This window comes from Aptenodytes patagonicus, chromosome 3 (assembly GCF_965638725.1).
Source record: "Aptenodytes patagonicus chromosome 3, bAptPat1.pri.cur, whole genome shotgun sequence".
NCBI lineage: Eukaryota > Metazoa > Chordata > Aves > Sphenisciformes > Spheniscidae > Aptenodytes > Aptenodytes patagonicus.
In genome coordinates this window covers 74,493,765-74,517,515 of record NC_134951.1, presented here as the reverse complement: position 1 = coordinate 74,517,515, position 23,751 = coordinate 74,493,765, and the positions used below count along the sequence as shown (strand labels likewise).

Genomic DNA, 23,751 nt, shown 5'->3' with positions numbered 1-23,751 from the left:
TGTGCGGTAGTACATGGAACTATCCTCGTCCTGTCTGGAGCAGTAATTAATGTTTTCCATTCCCCTTTGTTATTCTTCCACTCTCCTCCACTTTGCAGCATTGACAACTGTGCTGATCTCCCTCCTAAGGCAACATCTTAAATTTTTTCATGGACCATCTCTTTTGCTTAGTGATTTATAACTATTTAACGTATTGAGTTCGCACTCACTGGGTGTTTTCTATAGGAGTCTCATGCTGCTTTTTGACTATGGAGCGATGCTCTGTTGCCTGTTTGATCGCCATCCTAGAGAGGAAGAAATCAGAAATGGAAAAGAATGAGTCCAGAAATGGCTAGCATGCCCATCTTGAAAACTGAGAATAGTGCTATGCTCTGATAAGCAAATGAGTTTCAATAAAATATTTGCTCTAGACAGCTGTTTGGTGATAATCTCACATCTTGTTTTATTCTAGCGTTCAAATATTTGTGAAGAACTTGCTTTAGAAAGTACCTTCTTTCTCAACTGGAAGCTCAATAGTTTTCTCTCTTGCACTGTGCTTTTACCACTGAGTGCCTTTCTCATGGCTGTTATCTGAGAGGTATTGGAGTTGATATTTGGATTGCACTAATGGTCATTTTGAGCTTTGTTTGGTTGGCTATTTTTGTTAATCTGTTTCTTTGTAGTTTTTGAGGAGTGATGCTCAGCGTTGCAGCATCGTGAGCAAGATTTCAATCTATGTTTGCTACCTATGCAGACTGTGGCAATGCTTGTTTGCTGGACTTGTCTTTGTCCCTGGCAACGGGCGGGATGTAACCACATTTATGCCAATGAGTTAAACTGACCGCTCTGTTATTTGGTTATTTGTTCTTATAGAACATTTACAAACCAATACCTGCTGTTAAGGCTGATAACAGATGTTTCATGTGGGATATGTATCCGCACGATAGGCACCTTTTGAGGGTGATGAAATTGATGACAAAAAGCTGCCTTTTCTTCATACTTTTGCGGTAGTCCCTTGGTATTTTCTTTTTTAATGGGTCCCTTTAGCCTGAATCTAGTCTCTGCTTTTTTTCCCCTCTTTGTCTCCATGTCATATGTTCGTGGGTAGTGTTACACTGCAGAAGACTGTATGTACAGCAAAGTAGCGTCTCCCATCTCCATTTGCTTCTGCTGGTAAACTCCCCTTCGTAGGTACTCTGGATGTCCTACACTTCCATTAGTCCGGAGGGGCTTCTCTTTCCCCGGAGTTTGTTGATCAGCACCGTCAGCTTCATTAGAGAGAGAGGGGATGTGAAGTGCTTTTAGCATATTTTTACTGTAATTTGATCTCTTCCCCCTTACTTTTTCTAAGCTTTTGCTTGCAGCCTCCATTTCTAGTATCTTGAGGGCACTGTTTTTTGATGTTACCTGGTTTTTGTGTTTTACTGAAATCTTGTTCTGAGAATGAGGTTGGGATCATAGAGGACTCTTTAAAGTGCTAATCAAAAGCAAAGATGAAGAAATGTTTACACATAAGGCAAGAACAAAAGTTACATCTATTAAATAACAGATACAGAGAATTATATGTAACTTTAAAAATTCATTTTGTGGTATGCAGAAGCTAGCAATAATCTTGGGATAATGTCTTTTGCCTAGAATTCTGTTTCAGAGAACATTCATCCTGATGTGTGTATTTTTTTTTTTTTTCTGTCTGATTAGTAAATATTTGAATGAGTGTGAAGAAAGCATGACTCAAGCTTCTAAAATCAGCAGAAAGTATGAGGAGCTCCTTACACAGCTTTCTGGATTGTTGGAGACAGACATCAGAGAAAAAGAGAAACCACAGGAACATTTAATGTTGAAGGTGATTATGTGTAGGCAAGGGTTTCTGTAGAGAGATTTAATAGAAAAATATTTGGTTGTCAAAGAAATAAAGCAAGTGATGAAGACAGGAATCTTTGTGTTAAATAATGATTTACAGACAGTGCTCTCATTTAAGACAGATTTATTTTCATATTGGGTTGATTTTCAAAGGCGCTGAACACTAATAGACCTCAGTGAACTCAGTCTGGTCTTATCTGCATAAATATTTTATCAACCTGTAGTTCCTAAGTACAACCCTGATTAGATACTTGGTTGAAAGCTTTCCTGAAAACATTAACAGTGGGAGTCACTAGGTGACATGTAAACTGTACGCTAGATCTTAACACTTATCTTGAGCCGACATACCGTTAAGTAGAAACATCTGAAATGGCATACCCTAAAACAACCTGAACTATGCCCTGTAACAAAATACTGTAAGTCACTGTGTGGTGATTTTGAAACCTAATCATAAAACTTCATTATTTCTCTTCAGAATATTTCTGAAGTTCCAGAAGCTAAGCTTCCATTTAGGAAAGGAAAATTGTTCGTAGACTCTTTTAACCTTTATCGATGCTGCTGAAGGGCAATTTATCTTAATTTTCTGCATTTTTCTCATGTTCTGTCTAGTCTTTGCTATCCCTATTTTTCTTCACTTGGGAACATACTAGGTATTTTGGGAAATTTTGTTTCATTATATTCATATTATTATAAGAGTTCTGGCTATAAGGAATACTTAATAAATTACGATTATCTAGGTATGTATCACAGTGATTTCTTACAGTCCTTGCCCTCATAATATTGCAAGCACATTGAAATTGTAATAGATACTCTAACAAAACTTGGCTAGTTGTCATTAGAGGCAAAGATGTTTGTATTAAGCTGTAACTCCTACGTGCTTTAAGTTAAGGAAATAACTGGAGTTTAAAAAAAAAAGCATATGTTGACATCTCGTTTTAACAATGTAATAAATCTAGTTGGGAAATCTAATTTGTGCTGAAAACTGTGTGCATTTTCTGTTTGGGGTCATGGAATGTCTATTTAGCTTCTGTTCCACATTATGGTTTTATTTAAGACAGAATTGGTGTGGCTTAATCTTAATAAACGTCTTGCCAGTAGGAGTCAGGGTGTATTTTGTTTACCTTATGCGCTCTTTGAAGTGCCCACACTCATCTATTCCACTTCTTGGAAATAGCGTAACGTACCAAAACAGCCCTAGAATCCTGGAAATGACTCCTTTTTCCAAGGTGTCGGATGCTCAGAACAGCAGACCACTGGGTATTTGGCCCTGCCCTTGAATATGCTTATGAAATAGCTGTTACTAACTCAAATCTCCCCATGCCTAAAAAGTTTCAAGCATAAAATGCAGCTTTCAGTTTCTTGTTCCAAATGAGACAGATAAATCTTAACAAGCCAAACTGAAATGGTCTGCTTTTCGCGTGGAGTTAGTTGCATGATCTGTTTTCATTTTCTGACCTGCTTCATATCAAGTGCAGATACACAGCGAGAGTAGCTCTCCACCTGTTTAATAGATCATGGAGATTGTGTGGGAGTAAATCTGAACCACATTACACTAAGGTGTGGGTTTCTGGTGGGTATATGGTTCTCATTTTAATTGTCTTTCTACTCTTTTTAGAAAGGAATAGTAGAGTGCAATTATAAATCTGACCTAGGGGTCACCAGAAACACCATGTCTTTATTGGGATGATTAGGAGCAGGTGTACTGGGATGAATATATGTAATTGTTAAGTGCTTTAAAAAAGTTACTAATATTTGAATTATTTCTCTAGGTCTCTGAAATATGTAAAGAAAATCTGACACTAAAAGACCAGGTTGCTGCTCTTCAAGAAACTATCAATGTCCATGAGATGGAGTCCAAAGCTAGTAGAGAAACTATCATGAGGCTTGTTTCAGAAGTGACCAAGGAGCAGAAAAAGGCAGCAGGATACTATCAAGACATGGAAAAACTTAATAAGGTACATAATTGCACGATGTATATGTTTGTCTAGTTTTCAAATGTTTTCTCAAAATTTCAAATTAATTTTCAGTAGGAGTTGTATGAGAAAAAATGCTTCTGAAAGACTTCCGGTGATTAGGGTCTTTCCGAAAAAGGACATTTTTCTAAGGTTATTCTCAACTTTTTGAAAGCTTGAGAATATATGGAGATTAAACAATAATATCGCATAAAATAGTTCTGATTTAGATTTGATGTCTTCTGATGATGCTTGCAAATTTATATTTTTGCTTCCTTGGTATTGTTGTAGCCTTTGCTGTGCTTGCACAAACAGGTAAATAAACAGATGTTTTTTAAAGCAGTGTAAACATATAGAGTTAATGAGTATATCTGAGGCACAAGCATGGAACAATGAAAAAAATACTCTTTTAAATAATATTTATGTGATATTGCAAGTTTTCTGAGGATTCTTCTACTCAGTTTCTTTAAAAATTCTAATGAGAAATTGAATTGATAGGACACTATTTTATCCTTTCTCTTAAGGAACTGGAAGTAAAGTGTCTTGGCTTCCAGACACCCTAGATTATCTTGTTTCACTGCGTTATAAACTTGTATTTCATAACTGTAAATATTCAGTTGACTCATACCCAAAAAGTTGTAGGCAGTAGGATGGCTCTTGCAGGAAAGCACTGTTTTGCTGTGGGGAACCCATAGAGAAAATCCATGCAGCAGGAATGATGCTGAAATGAGAAATATAAATTAAGTTGTAAGTCAAGTATTCACCAAATTCACCTAGATATGATTTGGAAAGGAAAAGGATGTGATTTAAGGATTTAATTGCTCAGGAGAACTCACCATTAAGAGTTTTTGTACATTGCAAAAGATGGACGAACAAAGTGAGCTTCTGTAGCAGTTTTCCTTATTACTTTGTACTTTGAGCGATAACTGTGGAAAGGGAGCAGTTCACTAAAACCATAATGAAAATTTCCCACAGGTACTAGGGCAGTGTGGTTAAAGCTGATGGCCAGAACTTAAATAAAAAAGAGAAGAAACTTAGACTGCCAAATATGTAGCTGAGCTGTGTGTGACTGAGTTTGTAGAAATTTTTAACATAAAGGCAACCTTGTGCAAGTAAGTTTTCAAATGTAATACAACATTTTCCCTGCCTCCCTGGCATTACTTTTTTCCTGAAGACCACCACCGTACACTTTAAAGGATAAAGTGTTCTGATTTGGTTGTAGGCAAAATACTTAGGAGATGAGAAATAGCTGACAGTGTGCTCTGGAGAAGAAAGGATTTGTTGTAGGGAAGATAAGTGTTAAGTACCACAAGGGTCATAAATTTTACTTACTGCTGAAAATACCCCTTACCAAGCTGTGTAAAATTTTCAAAGACTCAAATGGGACTGAGAGAGAGCCTGTACCAAAAACTTCAGCAGGTCCTTTTTGAGAACATTCTGTTCTCGTACTTCACTTCAAACACGGGAGTGTGAGTAAGGGCAGAGTGTAGGTTGCTCACTAGGTAAGCCACAATCAGCAGATATTTTAAACCAAGATGAGTTTCATTTGTGACTTGTTTTGCAAGTTTGCTCTGACTGCCAAAACATTTCCAAAGTTGAACTAGATGTATGAAAAATATTTTCCTATCATTATTGTGCATATGCCAAATACATAATTTATTTAACCCATTTTACAGAAATGTCTTGCTAAATTATTAGCATTGCCTTTCAAATGAAGTGTGTGCCATCAGAGCTTATCTAGAGGCTGCAGATTCCTCCAGTGCTGTTTCAATGCTACTTAAATTTGCAGATACTGAGTAAATCTGTTGAGAAGGTTTTGTGTTCACAAAAGCATATTAAGAAAGTCAGTATTGAAAAAATAAGTAAAAAAACAAAAAATGCTTTAAATCCACATATGTAAAGGAGGATGTATGGCATCCCCTGTTCCCCTGATGGGTGTCTTACTAGGTTACAGGAAGGGCATCAGTGGTATAAAGCTGGTTTGACTTTGTTATGTACTTTGCGCAGTTTAAATATGCACATGAAGAGAGTTGCACATGTTGTGACGTGTTTCGCTGTGAAGGTGAAAAGCAGAAATCCATACTGTTCCTGTGCCAGAAGACACACACACACGGCGGCGTGTTCCTGGACTGTTTTCTGAGCTTTAATGGAGTTGCCTGTAACAGAGTTTACCCAGCACAGACTGAGTACAAGTGACTCTTGCCTCTGTTTGCCTGAAGCTCCCAGGGCCAAACATATTGACCATCATCTGTATTACAGAGTGAGATGGTGGCCCGTTTTCCCCAGTTTTCTCTCAAAAGTCTTCCTAAGCATATAGAGGCCATCGCAGCATTCTGTCAGTCTTTTCCAGCAAGCCTTGGCCACGGCAGTGTTCCCTGCCACCTCTCTGAATCATTGCCAGTTTTTCTTGCTAGGTAGTTGTTCACTTCTGCTCCTTGGGATTTCTCTGAACTCCCTCTCTTGACCAGGTGCCTTTCTGTATATTCCAGGAGGAGGCAGCTATCTAATGATCAGTTAAACAGATTGTAGATTCTGAAATTCTTGATGAAGAAAATGAAAGCCACGTTGGTTACCTTCAAGCAATACTTTAGCAGGTTATAAGGTTAATATGTGAGAGTAATTCAGAATGTTCTTTAGTATATTTGATACTTGAGTATTTGTTGCAGTTAGCTGGTTTTCATTTGAGCAGCATTAGCAAGTGAATGATAATTTTTATCTATTCCTCTCTTAGCCTTGCTGCATCACAATATCACACAGCAAACAACAGAAACTAATATAATCCCAAAACTAATATAAGTAACAATAGCAAGCCATCAAGCTGTTTTTGTTGTAATGTACTGCTTTTCTTTTAGAATTTTGAACTTCTCACGTTTCTGACCGAATATTGCAAGAGCTTACTTCTGGAATTCTGTAAATTAATGGTGCATACCTTTATTCTGGCAGTGCTGGATGTCAAATTTGCATTTGATGGAAAATAACTTTTAAATGCTGCCCAGATTTCTAGACTGAGAATCAGAATACCTGTTCTTTCTTTCTGTATGTCCAGACAGTGATTATTGATTATGGTAATCATAATTACAGAATCACAACATTCTTTGAGAATGTCTGTAGGTCTTTATAAAATGTCTTATTTGCTCTAATCAAGTTTCTTTCTTGTATTTAATAAATTCCCCTATGGCATTTATTTAAGGTATAGAAGAAGATGCATATATTCTTCCAGATGAATTTGCCTTTTGTACAGCATTGCCGTTGATGAACCACAAGAACTAGTAAACTGGCTTGTTCTGTTTCACATCTTCGCTGATGATTAAACCTGGAAATATTTGTGTTTCCCTCTGAAGTGTTAGGCATCTGTTTAGCAAAGATGTGCACCATGCAATGTTTTTAAGGAACGTATTTGGAATCCAGTCAAGCAATTTTAATTAATACAAATATATCTGCATGTACTAGTGATGCAAAATTAACCATGAAAATGCTCTTCTCAATACTGACTTGTATTGTTATTAATGAATAAAATTTATCTAAGTAGCAGCTAATCAGTATAAATTTATCCAAATCAATTGATTGTATGAAAACATAGTTAATTAAAATACAAACTTATTATTTAAGGAAATCAAGCAGTTCCGGATTGAACTTGCTATATTTTAAAGTCCTAATTATTTTTAAATCTGAGAAAAAAGCCAGTGTCTTTACAGTAAGCGTAACAATGTCACTGTTACTAAAAGTGCCTTTGAATTTCTTTTCTTTTGTTCTATAAACAAACAGTGGGATCTTGACTCCACAGAAGCCAGTGAAACTTTTGTCACCAGTTTAAGTGGGCTTGAGATTCCCCTAGAATGTGTTAGGTGCAAAGCTGATATCAAGTACAAAAACAGCTTTCAGAAGAGTAATTTCTCTTACAGTGTTTCTGTGAAAATTATAATTTTGTTTGACATTTTAAAAAATTGCATGCATGCGCACAATCGATACAACGTATTTTAATAACAGAACTTAAATATCATTGTAATTAAGGAAGAGCTATAGAGGCTTGCCTAGTTGATAACCTGTTCTATGAAAAACTTTACAACAGTTTACACTGAATCAAGAGAGAATGAGTTCCTCTAACATCTTTGGTGCAGCTGCCCATTGCTTTAGCCATGGCTGAGATAATTAATGGGGTTCAGGAGCAGTATGTCCACGTAGTTTGTCCACAGGGCTGCTGGGTAGTACAGACTGTGTGATTAGGCGGCTGTGGTCTATGTGCAGACTGTGGGGAAACCTCTCCATTTTAACCTGAACAGCAAGTGATGATTCAGTTTCCTTTCCAGTGAAAAATTGTTTTAGGAGCTACTCCGTGTGTAGGAACAGTGAAAGACAGAAATGAATGCTGTTGGTTCCTGAAAGATTATTAATTAAAGCTTCACAGCTCTTCAGAAGGCTCAGTGGAAAGGGAAGCCTTCATGCCATCCTCTCTTCTGCAGGTGTTTTGTGGGAAGACCTTTGCAGAGTTTCTGAAACTAAACATTGCCAAACTTGCAAGCACCTGAGCTTGATTCTAACATGTAAATGGATATGAAATTGTGGTTGGATACTTTTTAGTATTGGAAGCCCACAGATTGTAAAAATTCATGTAAATAAAAATAAATTTGCTCAGCAGTTTAAAATTGAACAAAGCCATTCCTAGAGCCAAAAAAGAGAGGTTTTGTACCTTCTTTGCTATTTTTTTTTCTTTAGAAGTTACGATGAACGCTGGTGCTGGAGATAAAAATCAGTATTATCATAACCTCATTTGCAAAGCCACAATAGTGGCTTTTTTTAATAGGGTGTGGCATACTTCTGTAATGTCATACATGCAAAATAATTAGAGAAAAAAACATTTTCACAGCCTGTTTTAATCTATTGGATTAGATGAAAGTAAAGATTTTCATTTTTGCAGTGTATGGTTAGGTAAATGAGCAATTAAATTTGTGCTTACTTAAAACCATAATAAAATGCTACAGCGCTTTTGGGATGTGGACCTGTTGTGTTTTCTCTGAATCTGATTCCGTTGTGCTGGTGTGTGTTTGTTTTTGTTTTTTGTTTGGTTGTTTTTTTCTTTCCCTTTAGGAAGGAAGAACTAGAGAGGAGGTAATTCAGAGCTCTGGAAAACTGAGTTTGAACACCTGAATCACTTTGGAGTAGGTAGTGTTCACTCAGGCATTCTAAAGAAATTCAAAGTTGAAATAGATTAATTATTAGTTATAGTATGTAATCTGACACTTAAAACTGCCTCAGAACTAGTGACTAATTTGACTAGTATCCACTTTTTAAAAAATGATTATTGGTTGAAATGACAGACCAACACAACTTATTTGTGTATAGGACATGCTAGTTGAAATCTTGAGAAAAAGGAAAGAATACAGTATATTAAGGAAGAGTTATCACAGCATTAAAAAAACCGCATTGTAGATATTGAGATCAACAGCGTGAGGATATGTATTATTACTTAAAAGATCTTATCCCTTCGTTTCCTCTGTTTCATTTGTCTGCCTCTTTAATGTGATCATATCTCCCTCATTTTGTTTTGCAGTGTTAAATACAGCTTTTAGCTGTTCCTAAATAGAGTCCCTCTCTTTCTCTGCTTAAAAGACAGAAGTAATTTTCCCCACCTGTTACAGCTTGAACGCATTTTCTGTGAACGCAGCTGACCTAATATTGAACACGATTTCTCATGAAGTGAAGACACTTGCCAGTGTCTTGTGCAATGGTCTGGGTACTCTAACATCTCCTCTAGTCTAGTGCAGGTAGGGTGCCGGTGGGTGAGTGTGGATAGCTGCGTCCAGCCTGAGTGGGTAACTTTAAGTACAGCACTGTGCTGTATGAGCCCTTTTGCTCCGGTCTTGGATAGTTGAAGAACCTTTGGTGCTGCTTTTTACGTCCGCAGGTGAGCACGGCCATGGTAGATCTGCCACATCTCTTGTGTCTAACAACCAGTCATTGACATGGTCTGCCCTGGGTAAATCCACCTAATGTCTAATTCTGTTTTCTTTGAACATCAATTTCCATAATTATTCCTGTTTTCAAAGTTTGTTGTGTGTCAGTGTTGGGTAACTTTTTTTGACCCTACAAGCTGCATACCGAAACCTTCATATAATTCAGAGCCATGGGACATTAACCATAAATGTTGAGGAGCCAAAGAGAAAACGCGAGCTGTTGCGGTTCCATCCTTTCAGTCTTCTGTGGTGGAAATTGTTTTATCCACCTGCACTGATCACTTAGGCTCTTAGGAGTTTGCTTCTAGTTGGGATACCACCTTTACGTGTCACAGTCCCTAAATTTCCGGATACTGTTCAGCGTTCAGGCTGACCTTGCTGAAGCTAGTCAGTGTAAATGCTCTCCATCCAAGAGAGGTTTCAAGGGGGATTGTTCAGAATTTTAATGTTTTTTTGTTTTACAGCTTTTCACTGTGTAAATTGCTTGGGGTTTGGGTTTTACTATTTAAATGTTTAGGCATCAACAGGCTTGCAGTTCCTTATTTTATACCTTAATCTTTTGATTCAACTGTTTTTGTTTGCAGATGTTCACAATTTGAAACAAGATTGTAATTAGGTAAGCTCCCTGGTACTGGCAAACTACTTTTGCACTGCCTTTCTGAAAGGAAAAATACACACTGCTGAAAACTGTAATTGAAATAAACCACTCTTTATTCTTTGCTGTAATTACCATAAATGTAATTCTGAGCACAGGTGGGAATTTTCTATTAATAGCATGTATTTAGAATAAAAAAGGGAAAATGGCAAGGAATCATGCCAACATTTTTTCCAGAAGAGTTCTACAATTACTTTAGAAAGGGCTAGTAACAAATAATTTCCTAAATGACAGGGTTTGTTTTGGTTTGTTTTCATTTATGTGTTTGCATGTTTGCATTTTGAAGCTATTTTAAAATTTTAGTGTTTTTAGTATTGTATGTTTGTATCTTATTTCCAAGGGTGCCTTCCAAACTCCTTTTTTGTCCATCCTCACTGCTGAGCTACATAAATACTCCCAGGTTTACTACTTGATTGGTATGTATTCCATTAATACAAATGACTTACTGTGCTACACAGCAAGCACACATAGACCCTGAGAGACCCCCCAAGTGGTGACAATATTCACAGCTGTTCCGGGAACAATTCTTTAACTCCAGTGTACGCAATCTTAGTTCATATCAATCCACTTACTGAGCCTCTCCTAAACAACTGAAACTTCCAGAGGAATTAAATCACTGTCTATAAACATGCCATCCTCTGGCACAATTTTGTGTCTTGTGTGAAGTAATATTCCTTCCCATCTGATTGTTCCTATCAATCAGATAATACCCTGAGGAATGAAGACTTAGTCTTTGCTATACTTTTAGCTGGTTTCACTGCAGATTTTATTCTTGTATATGAATGTGTAAGCACTCTTAATATTGGTATTGTGGGGAAAGGAAAGAGGTTCACAAGCTGACTGAATGAGAGAGATGATTTTTTGTTTATGTTTAGATGGGTTGTTTTTCTTTCATTTTTCTATTATCATTTGCTTTTGCGTCATGGGTCAGGATACACAGTTCTGTCTGTCTGCTCTGCCCTGCTGGGTCAATATTTTATATACAACTGAGATAGAAATATATGTACTGGCTATTTTTTCTTCTTTCCAAACCGAGTCTTGATTCATCAGAAGGTAAAGGGAAAATAACTTTTAAAAGCTCTGAGCTTAGAAGGAAAGGATCAGGGGTGTCAGGGGCTGAAAGAGAACCATGACAAGATGCCAAAGGTCTGAGGATAATCCTGAACAGTAAATCCTATGGGCTATTCACCAGGTAGCCTTATCTTACAGTACCCTGTCTCCCTACCGAAGATGACATTGTCTTTGAGTGTATTACTTCTGAAATGCAAGGGACCGACTTCTTAAAAAAAGAAGGGGGAAAAAAAAAAGTTACAAGGATACTAGATAGAACCGCTGTCCCATTAGTCTTTCCCCAGTCATGCTTCTGCACACCAACAGCCCAGCTGATCAGCAGATGGGGGCAGTTGTAGGCTCTGTGGAAGGACACACAGCTCTTCATTGACTTTCTTCTATTCCTCAGGCAAATTTGACCTTATGGTAATGGGGATTTTGCTTTCTTCAGAAGATGACATAGCTCAGAATAATTCCCTTATTGAAAATTTTTCTGAGTGTTTCACAGTCTAAGGATTTCTTCTTTGAGGTGAAATTGGTATTTGAGCATTTGCACCTTCTTTATGCTGTCTTAACGTCATCATATTTTTTTGTTTGGCGCCTCTCTCCCCATTTCTGTGTATAAATAATCTCAGGAATTTTTGTCACATTCAGGTAAGCTGATCTCAGAGATCACCTCTAATTCTGCTCTTAACACTACATTCAAAGAGTTTGTGTGTGTTCTTTTGGTCAGCCCTGAATTGGTCAGGGAGTTGGACTAGATGATCATTGTTGATCCCTTCCAACTGAAATATTCTATTCTGTTCTTTCCCCTCCAAGGTGTAGTACTTTGGCTTTATTTGTGTTACATCTCGTTCACTGTTTGTTTTCTAAGTCATATTCTCTGAATGAATAAATAAGATAGCAATAGTTTTACAATAAAAAATTGGTTTTTGTTTACCTGCAAATTTTATTCATGTATTACTTCTTGCAGGCCACTGGAAGAGATTAGTCTGTAGTGTGATTACAGCAGGCTTTGGGCTTTCATCAGTTTCAGTGGGAGTTCTATGAAGCCCTGATGTTGAGCCCATATGAGCAATATGGGTCCTAATTTCTCTATCTGCAGTACCTGCTTCTGAGTTATTCCCTGCTTTGTGTGTGGAGGCGTTATAACAAATTTTAAAAACCTGGTTTAATCTTTCATGTATTTTAGGATCTTGACAGCGCTATAATAGGGAGACAGAGTTTGGAGATGGAGATCAGAAACCTCCAAGATAAACTGGCTGCTAACCAGAAAGCTTTGGACGCCTCAAAGTGGGAACTGCACAATCTGAAGAAATCTTCCAGTGAGCTGGATGGAAGCTTGAAGAGCAGCAGAGAAGAGGCCAGGACTGCTCAGAGCTCTTTAGTGGCTTTTAAAGAACAAATTGCTACCCTGCTCAGCGGTGGATCTGCAATAGTTAAACCTTCCAAGAAGGCCATTTTGGAGAGGATCCAAGAAATAAATTGCAAAGAGGAGAGTAAAGAAATAGTAAGTCAGCAGCTCGCCCAATGTATGTATTTATTCTGTTTGGATCCTTTTTCATTTTATTCATCTGTTAGAGTGTTGTTTCCTTCTGCTTAGGTTTTGAAATTACAGAAACTTTTAATTTTGTTGTCTACTGATTTGAGATAATAAGTGAAAAGCATCTATGTTTTATTAAGTAGTAAGAGGTCAGGAATGAAATTAATAATAGATGCTGTTAACAAGAAAAGACATGGAATGGTCTTTCAGTTAAGACATTGAAATTTGGTTTCAGTGCCACTTAACGGACATCAAAAGTGGCTGCGTGGTCACTATGATTTAGTGGAACATGTGAACAAGTATGGATTTGCTGCTACAGTAGTGACTTCAAAGACTGACCTGTTTCTCAAAGCAGACATAATTGATGAGTTGCCCCAGGCAACTTCTTTCCCTCCAATCCTCAAAACCTGCACCTAAAAAGAAAAAAGTATTTTTACACTTACAGTTGAACATTGTTGAAACCGTAACTGTTCACCATCCAGGAGAAAGGCAATAGGAAGGCAGCTGGGTATTCCAGTGCTCTGGCTTGAGGGGTTTTGGCTGGTAGTGTTCGCAAAGGTGTGTCTGCATGTACAGGTAGAGAAGGGACAGCTCAGGAGGAAGGTGAACCATAATACAGTCTGACCAATGTCAATATCCCCACACTGCACTGAAGTTTCTCACTTGCTTACATGGGCATGTATTAATTTTGTCAGTGAGGACTATTATTTAATTAAAAGTCACACACTACATCAAAAGCTGTTTTCACTGAACCACTGAAAAACAACTTATGTGTCCTTGCCAGATTTTAAGATTCTAGCATCCTCTGCTGATGTGATAGTTTTTTATGTTAGCAACTGTTTTTTGTATTCTGTTCAAGATTGGAAATAGCTCTTGAAAATATCCCTGTGCATTTTGATTAAAAATTTTGTTAAAAAATACAAAACAGCTCCCCTATACCTTAGTTTGAGAGTCAGTGTGCCAAATTTCAGTGAAAACAAGCTTTGTGAAAATTATTAACATTTGAAAGTGATCCACTGAAGTGGAAGCGTGGCAGCAACTTTTTAATGTAGAAGCTCTTTACAGTTTTGCTATATGTCATGGAGTCTTGTTTCCATAAGCAAAATGCTTTCAAATTGAAATCTAATGAGAATTTTATGTGCATGTGTGTTTGTACTATTTGGTGTTTTGGCATACAGTACACTCTGTTGAGTTGTTGATTATTTTGAGAACTGCTGAGAAAGGGAAATTTAAGTTGACTGGTAGCTATTGAGTAAAAAGGGTTTACTCCTGGGAATGCTTTCAGGTGACCTGCTGCTTTTGTAAGATTCAATTGCGGCTAAGTCCATTTGCATACTACATTGAGCAGCTGTTAGTCTCTTTGTGGATATGCTACAGTACATGCATAGTGAATGCTACTTAGTTCTTATTGTTCCTGATTTTATTCCTAAATATTAGCTTTACATGCTGGGTTGCCCACTTGATCGTCCTGCAGACTGGTAGTATTGGGGAGGATTCAAACTCAGTCTTCATTTTGTTGCAGATAGGAACTTTTCCAGCTGCTTGAGAGGAATGTGACTGGTTGTCCAAGTAACAGCGTTGCTTGGAGAAGTCATGTTCTGTTACAGAGAACTACTGTAAAATATACAATAATCAACTATTCTTTTTCTAAACAGCTGTGATTATTCTTATTTAAGAGGTAAAGAAACTGATGTTCGGAAAAAGAGGTAGTTTTCCATAACAGTGTTAAAATCCATTTATTTGTGTGCTATGCTCTAACCTCTCTCTCTCCCCCTTCCTCCCCCCACCCAAGACCTGTTGACTTTTGCAATGGAAAATAACTCCCTTTTTTTTTGGGGGTGGGGTGGGGTGTCTGAGGATGGTGACAGATTTGGTTTTCAGTATAATTGCTATCAAAATTAAATATATGTGCTAAAAGGAAGCCTTTGTTACTAAGACAGAGCAGCTATCAGATCCAATCTGCTGCTGTCTAAATCTGTGCTTTGGAACTAAGATGCCGGTCTTAGTTGCCAGCTTTTGTTCGTTTATTTTTATATAGTAGAGGGGCTATGTCAGGTATGTCTAGCGTAGCATTCTGCCTCTGCCAGCAAATACAGCAATTGCCTGCTATACTTCTAGCAATACTCCCCCAAAATGCTAGTCCTTTCTAAAAAAAAATTTGTGGCTCGGTTTCCTGAACCATAAATATTAGCTTTAAATTTAATATTGCATGGTGAGTTTGGTCATTGTAGTTGAATGAAGAAGTTTTGTGGATCATTGTATTTGCTAAATATGTTAAGTGATGAAGCTTTTGTGTTTTACTGCTATGACTCATTTGGAAAAATTTATTTGCATTGCCCCAAAGTGAACTATGATTCTAAAGGAGTGCCAGCATCTATTCTCAGAAGAGTTTCTACGTTAAGATTAGGGGCTTTGAAATAACTAAGCTAAAATGCCAGTATTATTCACCTATGAATCTGTTTCTAATAGAACATTGACTTTATCATCAAAAAGTTGTTTTACAGTGAACTGCTTTTCTTTCTGCAAATCAGAATTAAAAAAAAAAATTTTCTAAGGCTCCATTTGTAAGGAATATACATGTTGGTATATATGTGTCAATCAGATTCCTGTTGCATCTCTGGGTGGATTTCTTTCCAGGATTTGGATATAACATCAGTGTTAGGATAGGTATGCTATACTATCAGTCAATCAAGAAAAAGGTTAATTGTCTTCAGGTAGGATTTCTTATAGACCTTTCAGTAAACTGTCCGGTCTTAAGTAAAAGACCCACAAACATGAGTCATTAAACTTCTTGGCAGGGTAAATTAGCCTGTACTGTTGCTGCTGCCCAAGCTAGCTTGTTTCAAAACAGCCCCTTTGTGGCTGCAATCCAGCAGCAATGCCAGGACAGCTAGGTATGAATCCAGCAGTCAAGTGCCTTGCTGCTGGAAATTGAAAATGTGCTAATGAATGCGCTAATGTATAATGGGGAGGAGGATTACAATTAGGTCTTTCCTTTCCCTGAGTAAAGATTGCTTCATTTCTGTCAGGACATTGCTGCAAGCAACTTGCCTTTGCAAACTAGATTAGTGGGATGAGGAAAAGACAGTGCAAGAATCTGGGAGAAAGAGGACTCTCCCTGTTTGAGTGTTTTGATGCCTTCTCTAAACAGGTTTTGGTTTTTCATTTTTAAATCATCACTGCAGCTCCTCTGGGAGTTTTGTGTATAGGATTGTATACAATAGATGAACTGGCAAAATGTTCATCTTTACATCCAAGCCCGGTCAGCTATGTCTGGCTTACCTCTGCACATGCATCTGTCAAACAGAGCTGTGAAAAGTTTAAATTTTAAAAGGCCTGTGAGAAAATTACTGCAACTGCTATAGTCAGGCTTCCTCTGAAACTGCTATAGTCAGATTTTCTGTGAAATCTGAAATGGTCTTGAAGATTGTCTCCTAATTATGGTGATTTTGGTATCTTGAAGGGCATCTGAGTTAGTCATAGTCTGTATACTAGCCCTTAGCATTAACATTAGCAAAAATTGTAATTTCATTTGAAAAAAATCGGCATATACTTTGACAATGTCCAGTGATAGGTATTCTATTGCAGGATTAAGAAACTGCTTTGAATCGGTGTCCTAATGATCTCTTCAGCAGTTGTAGTAAGATGTGTATCATCTGAATATGTTTGGACAGCTCTTGGATGTTTTTGTCATTTATTATTTGCAATATACCAGAGGGGTTCACGGGCACCTGGAGTTGATGGCGAGCAAATGTTCTCAGTTCACACAGAGCTCAGCCCTGGTACAGGGTCTCTGGGTTCAGGTCCTTTCTGTTGACAAGTTTTGTTGCATGTCTTTTGCAGCAAATTAAATTCATATGGCCAAAACTGTTTCTCTTGACTACCTACCCATCTGACCTGAGATACGAACAGCTGATCTGATTGTGGATTGTCTTAATTTTATCAGGTTTTGTCATTGCATATTGATATACAGACTCTTAAATGCCAAAATTGATTAGGCTCTACTACTGCTCCCATTAAAATCTCCTGTTGTTCTCGTTTCTTAATGATTTTTATGGCAATGTCATAAATGCATATTTAGTTTTAGGGATTTATCCACTTTACCCTTCCAAACAAAATAATTGAGTGGAAAATAATCTGGGAAATTAAATTAAACGTTGATAAAAGCAGAGTAATATACGTACTGACTTAGGGCTGACCAAGAAAACCCCAACCAACTAGAATGTGAGAAATTATTAGGAAAAAAGTTGAGAAGAAAATTAAAAGCATAATTATGCCACTGTATAAATCCATGGCTGCTGCATTCTGAGTAGCACACACAGTTATGATAATTTCATTCAAAAAAAGGGTCTTCAAAAAGTACTGGGAAGGGCCATGAGAGTGTCTGGAGGCTTCCATGCAAGGAAAGAGTCAACAGACAAGAATTTTTCTGCTTAGGATGGTGAATGCAATACAGTAAAGCAAAATACAAGTTGTAAGTACCATGATAAGAGATGTGGCAGCTCTAATGCTTTTCAGCTGGTAGAGAGCCAAAAAAAAATTTGTACTAGGTGCACACATGTTTGTGCATATATAGGTACATATAAAAGAGTGGAAGTTTAAGATAACATCTTAAACACCAAACCAGAACAGTATAGCTTATTGATTGTCAAGATAATACTAAGATGATGAGAATATTTAGTTGTTATTTTGGGAAAGAGGAAAAAAAATTGCCACCGTGATGTGAAGGACTTTGTAACTTCATCCTACACACTGCTTTTTTGCACTCATCCTAAGTCCACCATGTGCCTGTCTCTGTGACTTTTGGGCTGTTGAGGGAAATGCCCTAATGACTGCACAGCTGTAGCCAACTTTATGTTCTGGTGTGCTGTGGGGCTGGGCCTGGTGCTTGTACGTGCCCTCTTAGCACAAGAAAAAATAAAAGCTTAGCGCAAGAGAAGGATAAACTTCAGGAAGATTTTACTGAGGGTTATTTAGTTGCAGCAGGGATGAACCCCGCTGTCCCCAAGGTAGGAGCTGCCCCTGGAAATGAGTATTTGCAACTTCTTGTAACACAAGAAATAAAAGGTCTTTGAAATTATCTGGTAGCCACATTAAAACAAAAAGCAGGAAGTGTTTTTTTGCAGGCTGGCTGATCAAGCTGCACGAGTCATTGGCAAAGGAAATTGGGGAGGTCGGAACTGCAGGACCAAAAGCGCAGCCTTTGTAAGTCGCTGGATACAGGCATGGGTGGGTAATAAGGGTGCAACTCTATTTTAGGAAATCCCTAAATTGTTGATTGTCCCTAAGCCAAGGATGAAGGTTACTCCAGGATGCTCTGGAAGATAAGCTGACAGCTTGGCGGTTTTGTGGTCTCACCTTCTATGGTATGATCCCTCACCTTCTCATGTTTCTGGCCCTTTGAAGCCTGTAAAAGCCCCATGCGGCTGGGCTGCGCCCAGAGCCGCTTTGCAGCCTGATAAGGGGGCTCTGGGTTCTCCGGCAGCAGCGCGTCTCTGTGGGCACAAGTTACTGAAAGCTTCCCCCCCCGCTGAGTGATATGTGATGCAGAAAAGCATAAAATGTGTGTGTGGGTTCTTGCAGGTTTTTTTATTGTTTAGTGTTTTCTACCACTGTACGAGCAGCAGTAATTTCTCTGCATTTTTTAGGTGGGTTGGGTGCAAACTACTGGTTGTATTTAATTGCAGTCTAAGTTGGAAACCTTTCCGTGCCATTAAAATTAATGGGAGTTTTGTGTGCTTATTGTTCACTTTATTAACAGGAGGCAAACAGATGCCTAAAATGGAGAGACTGCTTGGAGATGAGTGTCTGAACACTGAGTTACAAATGCAACATAATCAATTATGTAACCAAATAATTATATGACAGTAAGAAGAGGAGAGAGGGAAAGAGGGAAGCAAGCAACTTTTTGGATAGAACTGTCTTTCAGTATTTGGCAGTAATGTAATCAGATGCTTTCAAGCATTTTATTTATAAGGAGTTTACAACTTAAAATCCATTACATTATATGTAGGTTTTGCAAAGTTAACAGTGTAGAGCTAGAAGTGTTTTCAGAATTGTTAGTATAGTTTCTTGTTACAAGATTTTAGCCTTGGGTTTTGGCTAGATTACAGAAATTCACCACCACCACCACCCCAACACCCCCCCCACCCCCCCCACCCCCCCCCCCGCAAAATCTTTTAGTTAAACACTCTTTAACTGTTAACAATTGGGAAGCACTCCTCTGAGACTTAGCTATCCATATCTACATTCTCACCTACATGCTGCATGTTTTTTTCTAAATCACTCTTATCTGTTTTTTCCACTCAGCTCCTCGATAGACTAGTGATTTTATTAGCTTGTTTTAAAGAATGTTAGCTGACTGCCAAGTATTGCTGGTTTGCTAACATCTTTGGAAAGTTTGTGTCTAAATTAGTTTGTACTAATTTTTTTATAGATATTAGCCCCTTTTAGTCGGTTCACTCGGCTTCTGCTGTTCACTTTTGGGTGTCTCACATGTCACCACTTCTGCCATTTTCTCCTGGTTGTTACAGCAGATTTTTCTCTTTTTGTCTTTTTAAATGTATGTATTTTAAAGATAGATATTTTACCCTCTCTTTAATAATTTGAGAATGCATCTTTCATATCTTTCTAACATTTCCACACCCACCTAACCCCATATGTTTTGTTGGTTTGCTTGCTCCCTAGATGGTATCTCAGCTTGAAACCCAAATAGCTAAATTGACTGAAGCTTTGGAAAATCAGACCAGATTGTACCAAGAAGCTCTGGAGAGGAGCAGGAAAGCTGAAAAACGTTCTGAGACATTCCAGGATCAACTGAAACACTTGGAAGAGGAATTACTGTCTGTAGATCTGGTGCAAGATGGTTTGAAGCTTGAGAAACAAAAAGTAGTTGCATTCGTTGTTTTCTTCTGCATAAAGTCACTAAAGACAGAGATACAGCCAATTATATTGCATTAATCAGCTGGAGTAGTACTCACAGTACTGCAAGTACTGTGAATTAGCAGTCAGGCATCATGTAGGGAGTAGTAATATCTTTTCTTTGACCAAAAATTTTAGTTGGAAAAAGTAGCTAAGCTTTTGAGTTCAAAGTCCATTTAATGTGGGGAAAAAAAAACAGATTAAAAGACGTATCTGTAAATACATCAGAAGTCCTTCAAGGATTCTCTGATCTCAAAGCTTTCTCTGATCTCTCCATCTTTCTCTAATACATCATCTGGTCTGCAGTCTCTCAAGATCTTGCAGTCCTTGATTCTTTTATATCCTTAGACCATCAAGGCTACCAGGATTTTTTTATTAATTGTATGAATGAACACACTGTTAGCCTATAACATATCCGCATGTTAAGAGTTTGAAAAATTACTAGTACGTGGAAAGCTAAACCAGCCATCCAATGCAGTTAAGAAAGACAAAGTTGTAGCATGTTACCAGGCCAAGATCAATGCTTAGAAAGTTGAATTTGCAAAGAATCAACAATTTGGTGCTGTCTGTTTTGCATTAGTCTATGATACAATAACTTTTATGAATGAAGCATCCGCCGCATTGGGAGCAAACCAGAAAATGGAGCTGTTCCCCTCTGCTTCCTCTGTGAAGAACACATGGCCCTAGTTGCTTAATTTCTCTGTAGATTTTGCTGCAATAAAGAGGTTTTTGTTGTGATTTTTTTCTGTTAATGAACAACTTCAGTGCTTTCTTCTGCTGCTGCTGTTTTTAACTTTTTGAACCAGAAGCATCATGAAACAAAGAAATTCTTGCTATGTTTTATCATCTTGGGCTCAAGCAACAGTTTTGGAACTGGTTTGTTTGTTTTTTTTTTCCTTTGTTGTTTCTTTGCAAAGATTATGACCTGCAACAGAAGTAGGAAAAAATAAAGGCAAACATAGTGAGGAGAGTTTTGGATTTTGCAAGAGAGGCTAATTGGGACCAGGGAACTAATGCAATTTTTAAAGACCTAGCAGGGCAGGACAAAAGAAGGAAAAACCAGATTAAATAATACTTGATAGCTGTATGTGTTCATATCAGTAAACCAGGTGGAGATGCAATTAAAATAATCTTTAAAGCAATTTGTAAACCAATAACTGTTATCTCTAAAACTTGCTGTTCCAAAGAAGGGCTAAAGACTGTCCATGTTAACATTCCTGCGTCTCCTCAGACTATGTTGGATCTCACCCATGGCATCCCTGGTACCAGTTTTTTCTGTTTTAGAGCTCACAGCCGTGGGCAATCACAGCATTTGCAATGAGTTGGGATGTGGCTGTCCTTTCTAACTTCTCCCTGCCAATGCATGGTCATGTAAAGCAGCAGAGCCACAGACAGGAACTGGAGTCAGAAGCAGACACACATACCTAGTGCTGCTCTTACTGCAGAGGAACAAAGAACAATCTGGTCTTGCTAAGAAGATAAATACAGTAGGTCCAGGGATTTATGAACAAAATAAATACTGACTAAAAAAGGACAAATGGAGAATTTGCAATTGTGTCAGGAGCGTGTACTATAAACATACCCTTTCAGTATGTTATTTCTTGTGGATAGCGGACTTGGCTATGTATAGTTGGTTGCTGGTCTAGGGGGAATTGCTTTTAAGTTGTACTTCAGGACTTTTAATGAAGTTTTATTATTCTTTTACCCACTTTTTCATGTCTTATCTTAGTATCTGAAATTTCTGGAGCAACTTAATGAGAAGATGAAGCTGGATAGCCTAGCAGCAGAGGTTGGATTTGATATGAATGCGGATGCAATTCTGGCCCGGGTAGAGCAGCTGGTGAAACTGGAAGGTGATGCAGTGATTGAAAACAAGACTATGGCATATAGCCTAAGAAGGAAGGTAGGCAAAAAAGGCATACTGTTACTGTTTGTTTCAAAAGTAAACATTGTTATGGCTATATTTCTATAGTGGCTTGCTGGAGGCAGCAGATTAGATCTTCATATGTGTACAAGGAATTTCAAAGATGTCCGTTACATAAGAAGAAGATGGTAAACGTTTGCAAACTGTGCAAACAGACTGCATATTAAACCAACTGCATATTAAACCAACTAAAACCACCGGTCGGTTAAATATGTGATACTGCTTTTCACAACTTCTTAAATAAATATCTCAAGTTATGCATGTTTATATGTGTATATATGTCTACTTTTTAATACACATCTATAATATACTTCTGTAAACAACTACTGTCGATGTTTAAAAACATCTGCTGGGAAGGGGGGCACCTTGCACAAACTTCTCTAGAAACTAGTAGGATGTTGGTTGTATTTCACCAAGAATTTCAACATCTCCAACAAGAACCGTGCTCCTTTAGGAGCAAATCTGTTCAAATTTGGTCAGACACTCCTCCGTCATCCTGTTACGCCAGAGTGAAATCTTCTGGTTTTAGGCTTATCAGAATGGTTTAGAGCTTAGAATTAGGTCTGTTTAAGGTTTAAAACAACACTGTCTTTTTTTTTCTGGAAGCAATTGCCTCTCTAGCAGGGAGTATAGTATGCATGTTAATACTCCTCAGATGTTCCAAAGTAAAGCCTGGCAGCCCAGCTCCGGTAAACTGAAAACAGGTAGCTCCCTGAGCACAAAAATTACAAAACTAAGCTGCTGGACCTTGTATTGGAGCAGTGGATGAAAATTTTCTTATTTCTGTATGTTGATTCTCCTTCTTGCACACTAGCCTTAATTAACTGATTAAAGATGGAAATATCTTAAACTACCACCATTGATGAATCCTTAATGAATCTCTCCTACCTCTTGCATTTGACTAGTGTGTTATACTTCAGACAATTGCAGTTGTTATGAATGATGCACAAGTATTTATGTTCAAATAGGGTGGAGTCTATATGCAAATTCATTCTAAAAGGTAGCGCACAAATTCAGGGATGGAGAAGCACAATGAATTGGTAATGTAAGAGGTATCAAGTTAGTGTATATATGTTTATAGTGCTTTACAGAGTTTTCAAGAGAGAAATAGGAGTTCAGGTTAAATATGCAACATGGGGATTAAATTTGCAAAACAATCTGTGTAGTACCGTTGTCTTTCACATATATTTTTTCAAATATCCTTGTGCTTGGAAAACTAGTTGAAGACTCAGAAAGAAAAACTTGAAAGCAAAGAGCTGCACATGAACCTCCTCCGGCAGAAAATAACCCAGCTGGAAGAAGAGAAGCAAGTAAGGACCGCCTTAGCTGTGGAGAGGGACGAGGCCAATCTCGCTGTCAGAAAGTTACATAAGATGATAGAGAGGTTACAGAAGCAGCTTGACCTGGCAAGGGAAACGAATACTGATCTCAAAGCCAAGCTGTCTGAAACCAATGAACTTAAGGTGAGTTAAAAGGTTACGTTTGTGCTTCTGTCATTTTTTTCTGTTCCAGTTGGATACAGCTGGAATTCATTTACAATAAATGTGTTAATGGAGAACTGCTCAAATCCATCTAGATGGGGAAATCAAATACAATATTACAATGTTTTGTGTATTTTGCAATTTGTCTTGATATACTAAGTAGCATCTGTAAAGCACAATGTAAATTTTCAGGCTAGTGTAAGAACAATACAATATATGCATCCCTTTCTTTCCTGTCGATATGGCTGTAATCTTATATTTTCCCATACATTGCTCACAGAAGATCTATTCTGATAGGTATGGGAGGAAAAAAAAAAGGGGGTTTTCTGCATAAGTCAGGCAAGATGCTAAATTTTCATTGTTCCTGTGTTTTATTACATTGCAGCAGTAATAAATTACCCACTTAAACTCAGGTGAAAACAAGTAGTTTGCAGT

At 37.8% G+C, this 23,751-nt stretch overlaps 1 protein-coding gene across 1 annotated transcript in view; it reads left to right on the top strand.

The window, feature by feature from the left end:
- The window catches only part of CCDC170 (coiled-coil domain containing 170), a 45,223-nt gene that overhangs the window by 13,808 nt on the left and 7,664 nt on the right, over nt 1-23,751 (top strand). The window contains exons 4-9 of the mRNA XM_076333840.1: nt 1,678-1,822; nt 3,609-3,794; nt 12,640-12,957; nt 19,678-19,878; nt 21,641-21,814; nt 23,056-23,298. Coding sequence (XP_076189955.1) covers nt 1,678-1,822; nt 3,609-3,794; nt 12,640-12,957; nt 19,678-19,878; nt 21,641-21,814; nt 23,056-23,298 — 1,267 coding nt within the window. The remainder of the gene's footprint in view (nt 1-1,677; nt 1,823-3,608; nt 3,795-12,639; nt 12,958-19,677; nt 19,879-21,640; nt 21,815-23,055; nt 23,299-23,751) is intronic.